The 10,017-nt window shown below is 40.0% G+C and overlaps 1 protein-coding gene across 1 annotated transcript; it reads right to left on the bottom strand.

Moving 5' to 3' along the window:
• Positions 1–2,154: 2,154 nt before the first annotated feature.
• On the bottom strand, positions 2,155–6,408 carry en1a (engrailed homeobox 1a). The gene is made up of 2 exons (XM_072579616.1): positions 5,670–6,408; positions 2,155–2,881 (listed from the first exon to the last, which is right to left on the bottom strand). The coding sequence occupies exons 1-2, from the start codon at positions 6,175–6,177 to the stop codon at positions 2,562–2,564; spliced, it is 828 nt and encodes a 275-aa protein (XP_072435717.1). The 5' UTR covers positions 6,178–6,408; the 3' UTR covers positions 2,155–2,561.
• Between the last annotated feature and the right edge of the window lie 3,609 nt (positions 6,409–10,017).

Genomic DNA, 10,017 nt, shown 5'->3' with positions numbered 1-10,017 from the left:
TAACTCAGTTTCCTCGCCTCTAGTTTCCCTCCCAGCCAGCAAAGTTTGATGTGGCTTGATCACACGTACACCCAATCCACGTGCAGACGTTGTTGTATATATTCATGTTCGGGGAAGATTTTGTTTTATTTTTCATAATAGCTAGGTGTTCACTTCTCATGACCAAAGCAAAACATAAAAGAATACTTTCAACATATATAGATGGGAGAATCACTTCTGAGTTTTTTTTATCAAGCGAACATACTTCACCCCTGTGCGTGTGTAAAACATGTTATAATTGTAGGTAGGCACTTCAAGAATCGTTTGAAAAATACGATTGTGCACACTTCTTTCTCTTTAACTAATTGTGTTTTAAGATGACAATACACATTTCAGGCATACACTGACATTTAGGATTATCGGATGGATAGAATAAACGGTAACTATTTTGTTTTCCTTGTGCAACATTTACAGTAAATATATTGTCTCATGAAGTTGTAAGATGTCTTTTAGCAGCGGGCTTTGTTTTTGCTTACAGTTTACTAACAGCTGTGGATTTGTATTGAAAAAAAAACCTTTGAATGCCTTTTTTTAAATCCCAGATTTAATTATCTCATTTTTACTTCTGACGCCAATTACACACAATACTGGGAGAACTGTTGGGTTTCACCCCAACATATGGGCCTCCTTTCGAGCGAGGAATAATTTAAAAATACATAAAACCAATGTCATTTATCAGAAATATTATTAAATAGAATTATTTCAAAGTTTCGAATATCTTTTACGATTGTATAGTAATATTTGTAGCTACTACAATATATTTCAATATATTTCCCCTTTTTCTGTCTAAAGGTGCCTTTCATTATTCTTCCATCGTTGCCTTTTGCTTCTGCTTGAAATAGAAATGACAGCATAAGTCAATTATACATTTTTGTTTCAGTTATACCTTCCGTCTGCAAAGGTGTGGATTAAAATGGCTACAAGATTTCTTCTGATCGTTTTTGATTTCGTGAAATATGAAGCCCACTTCGCTGTTAGAGCTTGATTGCAAATAGTTAACGCCGGAATTTTTTTTACCATGTTATAACACACTACGACCGAGAGGGATCAATGTTCCCAAGTTGGGGAATCCACTGCCTGACAATTTTCATATCACACCATTATGGATAAAGGGACGAGCACTCGAACGAGTATATGGTTTAAAGATTCAATCCCAGTATCGTTCTGGGACCGATAACATTATCTTACTCGGATTTTTTTTAAATTTAAAATTGCCAAAAGCCAGCTCTTAAAGGTTGAAAGAACAATTCTCATTTGTCCCAAAAGCGTTCTTTGCAAATATCATAAAGGATTCAATAATTTAGGCCTCGCCTGATGACCATCTTGCTCCAGTTATGGGAAAGTGATACTGTCGCTAACACCAATTAACCATGAGTCTTAGGAAAAGTTTAAAGTGTGAAATATGTTTCCAACAATCTCGGGACGGCACAAAAAAAGTAGCAAAAAATAACGTGAAATACAAAAGTCTGTGTTTAATTCTTCGTCATTTTGTTTCAGCAGTGAATGTATCAATTTACGTTTAGAATACATAAAGTGGAATATTTTTGTACCTTTATGTAATATACATGCAAGGTCTTGAAAAACAATATCTCCAATTTGAATTTTGGAAGTGTCATTATGCACGGGTTCACCGAAAATCAAGGAAAGGAAATAGAAACCGCGCCTCCAAAATCAGGACATTAATTATTTGAATTCAGCACACTGAGTTAGTGCATTGGACTCGGGTGGAACGTATAGCAATATAACTTTTACTTATTTTTGTAATAGTGCCTAAAGGTGCATCATAAGAAATTTCACGGTTTCTTTTTAGGGAACTAATATGATCATATAAAAGGATTGCATATTATTTACAGACTTTAATGTAGAAGTCCTACTTCCGCCAACAATGACACTGTGCGGGATTGCTTTATTTTAAAATCCAATCGCGATGTTCTTTACAAAGCAACGTTGGCTCCATCTAAAATTACCGGGCTTGTGATGGCGATATAAACCAGAACCACTGTTTAAATAACACTGCCAGCTTTGAGTTCACTTTCCTTGACGCTTGCCGCATTTGAATGGGTCCCTTAAACCAAAACCGGATTTCAGTGTGAAAAGAACAAGTACAATACCAGATTATTAGAGAGAGTGCGCACTGAGCACAATCTGTATTTTATTTGAAGCTACATCATTCTGAACATAGTAAAATCTTTGGCATGTAGCGGCGATTCATTATGTAGTCTCTCTATATTTCTGAACAAGTTCAGAAAAGACCGGGTTCACATAAGATCTCTAAACCTGACTGACATTGACTAAAACAATTAACGACAACATTGAAAACGAAAGGGATAAAATCTCGGTCAAGTAGGGATCGCTAGACATCTCCTTACCTGAAATTAAATATATACAACGCCATAATGTGTTTGGTTATATATAATCTTAAAATGCTTGAATTATAATTCAGTCCATATAGATACACGCAGATCGAATTTAAATAGCACCTGTCACAGTCCTTTATTTCAATAGAATAAAACGGAACAACTTCAGTCACTCTCTTCCTTATCGTCTTGAATTGTTGTGGTGGAATGATTGTAAAGTCCCTGGGCCATTAGATGGAGAGCCAAGCTGTTCTTCAGACCACTGGCTTTCTTGATCTTGGCCCTCTTGTTCTGGAACCAGATTTTGATCTGGGACTCGTTCAGACTGAGTTCTTGTGCTAAAGTTTGCCGCCGCTGCTCGGTGATATAGCGGTTGGTCTGGAACTCGGCTTTGAGTCTTTGCAGCTGCTCGGCTGTGAACGCTGTCCGCGGCCGCTTGTCCTCCTTCTCACTCTTCTTCTTCTTCAGTTTTCGAGTGCGGGGACCTGGGCAAACCACGGCAGGGAGAGAGAAGAAACAAATGGTCACGCTTTCATTGTTCTCCTTTAAGCTAGAACCGTTCAAACGTTTCAGAGGGCCGCACGGTTAAGTGTGTGGACTAAGAATTCATAGCCTCCTTTAAATAGGCGGCCATATTTATAGTATTAAAATTAACAAAATGGCGCAAAGTACATTTCCCACAATAGAACAATGCTGCTACAAGGAAGCAACATTCCATGTTATGTTTAATTCTGCACCTAAGACCATACTCCAGTGTGCCATTTTACCTTGCTGCCTCTGTATGTTACACCCTTATTAACGTACGGTCTTTCAGTGTATAAAACTTCATCCCCATTATAAAGGGTGAGCCATTTTTATCTGATTAGCTCACCACTGGTTATTGGATATAAAACAGTGCAGATAAGTTGCTACGATTGCATTTTTTTTACGGAGGGATATTGAGGTGACCCGTATGCAAAATATTAGCATTCCTCTGAGGCGAAAATGGACAAAATCAAATAATTGTATCCAGGACTCTCCGCATTCCCTAATATTCTTGAGCGGAAATCAAAGATGAGTTTGTTTGTTTGTTTATTTTCAAACACTCGTGGATATACGGCTGTGCCAATACACGCAATGAATTAATGTCCCCGCATCTACATGGGTAAAAGGTATCACCTTTTTAATTATAAACAAGACACAATTTGGGAATTAGGGTGAGCTTAACATAGAGTACAAAGCAGTTCAATTTCTGAACTGAGAGTGCTTCAATTTCCAATAAACGTTATGAATATTTATTTGGCCTACTGCTTTCTGCTTATAATTGCAGCTAAAGTTTATGATAAAGCGATCGCGTTAAATTGGGCCAGCGCCTGCAGACTGCAGATTTTCAGACTTTAAAAAATGTAGAATACAATAGAAACATGCAGCGAAAAGTGTTGTTCCGTGTAAATTGTCTAGAATACAGTGCTCATGCGATATTAAATGGGGCATGATGCGGCTTCCTTCCTGCGCGCGTGTTGCCGTCAAATTCCAGGTAAAGCCTGGATTTCGATTAAACCGCTGATTTACAACATATTTGTCTTGGCTAATCCTGTCATAGCAACTTCCATATTATATATCTTTATGGTAGTAATGTGAGATTATACAGTGAAATGAGAGTAAGACGGTGGGATATAAAGAAGATAAATATATGACCACAGTATTAAGAACACCAGCAATCTAAGTGTCCCGAATTTTGTGATTAGATTTAATACGGTCAGCTGGTCGTCAAAACGCCTTTCATTCGTGTCACACTCAGTGGGGAAAGAAAATTTTAAGAACTCAGAAAAAAATACTACATCTATTGAAAATCATGCCCAAACTGCGCTTGGCAATCTTAATACAATCATTTTACTACTTGATTGAAAAGCTAAAAAGTGACGTTTTGCTAAATGTTTAGCCTGACAACTCAATCAATCAATCAACTAGTCAATCAAGCTGGCTTTTCTTAGTTTGAAGAGCTCGATGCCATGAATAGCTCGGTCTACACGGCTTGGACAGAGAAAGTTATAGGATCGCTTTCACCCTGGAGCAGGAATCTCTGCAGCTCTCTACCTCTCATAGTCCTCCACCAATTAGCCGAGAGCGGGCAAGCCAGGCCTCGGCACACAAGCCAGTGCACACAACATTCGCTCAGGCTTTTTGTAAACTTGTGCATGAAAGTAGACACCGAATGCTTCCCCAACCGGGGCTTTTCCAATTCTTGTACCTCATAGGAATGTTATTTATGACTGACTGTGCTATTTATATCCGGATGTGATGCCCTGCCGCTCTTGGGTATTACACCGAGCGTGTGAAAGTCGTCCGTCTCTTACTTTCAAGTGATTTATTTTGCTTGCGAGAGGCCTCAGTAGACCAATGTAAGGCATATTTTAATAAATGAGAATTAATAAACACACGAAGTAATTCGACTTATTTTTAAATGAAACTGTACGGATCCTAACACAATCAGAAATAGCATTGACCGGCATGGGTTTTTTCTGCCAGCAACATATGCTAAAAATACAAAGATAAATATATTTCTAGTCTGGTTTATTGTGTAGTATTCAGATTATTACTTGAAACTTGCTAAATTACAAGATATTTTTAATTGAAGAACGTCAATGATAGGGAACTGAATTAGTTGTCTCCCTATTACCAAACACTTAGGCATTCGAAGTTTTAAGTGATGAGTCCTATGTTTTGTGAAACCTATCATAATCTTCTGGATCCTGCCAGCTCAGTTTTTGGTTAACAGCACAGTCAGATTGTAGCTGCACTGACAGTCCTGTATGTCTAACAATCCCTGGCTTCGAGGCTTGTAATGCTTTGATCAACATCAAGGCCCAAAACTAACTTTCGCTCCATGGCGCAGTTTTACAGTTGTGTTTGTCGGCTGCTAAACCGTTTAAGTAACTGCATGACTATTGGGCTAAAACACTGATTATTTTCATTTCTATCGAAACTTTCTCAATCCATTTTACGGTCGTGACTCTCAAGTGTCTTGTGAATGTCACATTTCGGTTAGAAAAATAAACGATAAGCCGTGTGGGTACCTCACTAAGGAGCAGTTGCCTGGTTGAAAATTGCTAGACGCATCACTGTTAGCTTCTACAGATGCTTGCTTTTGCTAAATAAAGTAGCCGCTCGTCTTTACACATAAGCATAGCCACAATTTTACATCGAACAAAATAAGTAGCCAGTTAGTTGGATTTCTGTTGTTCAAGTACATGATTTTCTTGCCCGTGTTATAAGAACTATGAAATGTCTTACCAGAAGAGGGTCTGTCTGAATATCTAGTGCAATAAACCCAGGCAGGCCACATTAGAGATGGTGCTGATTTGATTCCATCATTGTTAGATATAGGTTCTGCATTGGCGCCCACAAGCATAAGCGCGGAGCCAGTGTTTTCCGCGTACTTTGCCGAGTTAGTTCCACTGCCTTCGCTTTGCTTTGGTTGGGACTGCTTGGAGGGCTGAGAGGAGCTGTCAGTACAGTCTGAATTCGGGCTCAAACTCGAGGCGTTCGACGGCCTGCTGAGCGGATTGACGTTTTCTCTGCCCGATGTCTGCGCCCGGTCCCTGTCCTTCTTGCACCCGAAGTCCGGCCTCAGGATATTGTCGATGAAGAAGTTGGTGTTTCTGTGCGGCGGAGGCGGCGGCGGCGCCGCGGCATGGGGCTGTATTTGGGGAGACTGAAAAGGGGGCGAGAGAGAAACGCTCTCCCCCTCGCTCGACTCTCGACTCTCCACGCGATTGTTTTGATCCTTCTGCTCTTCCATAGTTCGAGGGAACTGTCAAATGTTCGCCGACTATGTCCCCCACCCAACCCCTCCCCCCCCCCACCCCCCCCACCCCTCCCTGACTGGAGTCCAAACGAGAGAAGCCAAGCACCTTCACTGGCGGACTCTGGGGCAGCTTTTTGTTTTGTTTTCCAGCTCACTTTTTGCAACGACAGCTGCCCTAGGTGCTGGGCATGGCGGGCGGCTCGGGGTGGGTGGGTGGGTGGGGGGGGCACGCTGTTATTGGGAACCTCCACTTTACATACTTACGATGCCATGCGAGGCTGGCAGTGCCCTGGTCTTTGTCGGCAGTCCGTGCCGATGCTCTGACACCGCGGAGCTTTGCAAACTCCTAAATCGCCGCGGCTCCCCGGCACTTTCTCCACCACCGGAAGCACGTGAGCGGCGGGGCACGTGCGACCGGCCAATCAGCGCTCGCGGCGTCAGTTCCCCGGGGTGATCGCCTAGTGACAGCGGCGAGCCGGACCAATCAGAGCCCCGGCGTCGCCAGATAAATCAAAGGGCAGCCCCAGGCTGCTGTGGGAGTGAGCGCGGGGCAGAGGAGATCCATGTCCTGGGCTCCAAGCCCCCGGCAGCAAAAGGCGAGGGGAGACTAGGAGGGGGCACAAACACAAAAAAAAACACCCCAAACTGGTCAAACCCCAAACTTCATTTTTTTCTTTCTCTTTTTAAACTCACTCCCTCCCTCCACAAAACGAAAACAAAAATCACGAGGAGTTTTCCCAAAGTTCATTCTGAAACATTTCAAACAAACTAGGTTTCATTACCCGGGATATAGCTAGCACACTAATTACAAGAGAAGCAGAATTCTTTATTGTAAATCAAAGCACAGTGAGTACCAAAGTTGCTGTGAGATTTTTCTACATAAACTCCTAGTTAATAATATTTCAACGCACCTACGTTTGTGATGCAGTGACAGTCGTAATTTGCAACTATAATTTGCATCTATGTATCTGTTTCTCTGTATAGAATAGTGTGTCTCCAGGCACAAACAATTGCATTTTGCTTTGTTAATGATGAAATTTTGCACTTCATTTCCATATATTCCCTGCCGTCGTTCCTTTCGTTTTATTGGTAAAACTACCAGCATCTAGTGGATTATTGATGCGCACTGTTGTATTGGCAGCTGCAGACAAATAGGACTTCGTTAAGTTTTGGATGAAGATGAGGTAGGAATCCAAAAAATATGATGTACCCCTTCGAAACTGTGTCACCGAGTCGTGAGAAATATTTAAGGCAATGTGTGTTTCAAGTTAATGTGTATACGTTTTATATATCGAAACAAAGTGAATAAATTCGCAAGATGCAATGTAGTAATGCAAAGCCACGTAGACCGTATCTAGGAAATAAGGTTGTATTAGTATTACTATTTATGTTGGTCTTGAGAGAATCTTAGAATCAATCAATATTAGTAAAGTTCTACATATTATCTCATAAATATTGTTAGTGGGCACTTTATCCATTTTTTTCTAATACAGTAGGAATATCTACTACATTGTCTTTAAATCTGGGTTTCGGTTTACTTAAAGAGGAACAAATCTTAACTTTTTTTTATTTTTCAACAGTAAACAATACCCTCCCATAGAATTAATACCTCACAAAGAATAAACGCATTACCATGTTTGTTTTGGATCGACGAAATAGCTGTACCCAAACAATGAGCCAGTAGTTGTCCCCAGTGTCACTACAGAAAGGAATGCAATCTCAGTGGCGGGGTAATGGCAGATATTCTGTACGCATACAAATAATTTCAGAATAATGGAAGAGAAAATTTCACGTTCCGTGTTGTAGCATACATCTGTGGCTAAGCTTGCGCACGTTTTGGTGAAATTACGATTGATAATAGTCTGAAAACGATCATCTGTCAACCTAGTTTTAGTGAAACACCAGTTATCAACTAGGAAAACCTCTACAAATATATTCTTGACGCAAGTTATATTTTCATTTGGTAAAAATATACGCTGGCAAACTGCATGTCTCCAAAAATGAAGCCAAATCGTATGTACGTTGTGTTCTCTGTATTTAGTTTCAATTATACATAGGGTAAATCATGCTGCAAATATTCTTTCTTCATTTAATTAAGCCACTGTGCTAGTTATAAAACCAATAAAGTTTTAGAAATATCCCAGAAAGTTAATCATTCTAAGCAAAAGGAGTAATGTGAAGCAAACATAACGGCTAAATAATCATTGCTGCAGTTTGAAAGTTTATATTTTTAAAAAAGTTAAATATAAAATAACCCTAAAATCGTGCACCATTCTTTAAGGATAGAAAATAACGAAACTGCTGTCTCGAAGAAGAAGAACAGTAACCAGCAATTACAGTGGTGCTGTTTTAATAAAAAAACAGCTTCCTTTGGAACCAAAGGTTTATTTATATTTAAGTTAGCAAAATTGAAATCTTTATCCCAAAAGCGAGCCTGGGTACTTAATTAAATTCTAATTACGACACTATCAATATCCCATTTAGCCACGTAGCCATTGTTGGATTCAGTCCTTTTCATGCAGTAAATGGAGTATCGGTGGCTTATCTCGACTGCAAGAGACGCCTTGAGAAGCGCTGCAAAAGATAATTTATAGGTTTTAATTACTCTTCATTCCGCCTGATCAGCTTGGCGTTCATCACATGTGAGTGAATAAAATCTGGTCAAAAGCACTGTCAGTATTCCCTGGCAAGACGCTTAATCAAAGTAAGCAGGGCGATATTACACGCTGAGAGATCCTAAACGTAATTTAGAAGCTGCTGATAAAGCTGGTTGAATAATGCTCCAGCCTTTTGAGACACCATTTACAGAAATGACTTTATTGACGGCTTAACGTCGGTAATTCATTTTACCTTTCATGTATTGGAGCTTTGATTTGTTACAGTAATGGGATGATAAATGCACAGGTGGCGTATAGCTTTTATTATTGAATATGATACACACACCCATTGCAAATCCTGTACACACATCCTCCAGCTAAGGAAGAAGCAAACCAAGTTGGGGGAAATTACACACAGTGGCGCCTTGAAGGAAAAGCCTCCAGTTTTGTTTCATAATATAAAACCTCCGCGATTTGTCAGATGATTTACTCTTAAATGCGAAAAATACAAAATGTACATTATAGGTTCCAAGTGAGTGTGTTTGTCTCCATGATAAAGTGGAACATACTTTGCAATAAAAACTAGGTTATGCAAGGCACGTAAAGTAAATCACTGCTCAGAGCAGCAATCCGAAAACAGGGAAAATATTTTCTTTTTTTCTAATTTGATATCTCACCAGCGTTTTCTTCTTGTTAATCGGTCTGTTCTGACACTGAAATATACAGCTTCTGTGTCCAACATATCTAAAGGTCGTGATCAAATCACTTTCGGCTACTTCTTGAAGGACGTAAATGAGTTGTTCTCAGACAATGGATTTCATCGCTCCTACAGCGAATCGGTGACCAAGGGTTTTGTTTGAATTGAATACGAATAGATTTCTTCCACAAATGCCCCATTCTAATTAGGAGCTGTAAGGTCAAGCTGTACACATTCTATGTCCCTAACGCTAGACATCGGAAATGTGTGGGGCAGCAAGTCATTACCTGCCGATCCTTTCATTGTAGTAATTCAGTGCTGATCAAATGATTTAGTACCAATTTGTAAAGGAACGTTAGCGACGTCATTAGTGTAAGGAATTATAATAACGTGTCCAAGCAATCAAATGGCATAGCTCATACGAAAGATGTTTTTAAAAAGTTTGAACAATGTTGATATGTTTAAGTGGCATCGTGCACGGCGCTATATTCTTTGGGCAACCTCCAATTTGTTAACAGCGGGAAATTACTGCCACTTTGG

This window comes from Chiloscyllium punctatum, chromosome 10, assembly GCF_047496795.1.
Source record: "Chiloscyllium punctatum isolate Juve2018m chromosome 10, sChiPun1.3, whole genome shotgun sequence".
NCBI lineage: Eukaryota > Metazoa > Chordata > Chondrichthyes > Orectolobiformes > Hemiscylliidae > Chiloscyllium > Chiloscyllium punctatum.
Note: the sequence above shows the minus strand (reverse complement) of the source record. Positions and strands in the feature narration are given on the sequence as shown.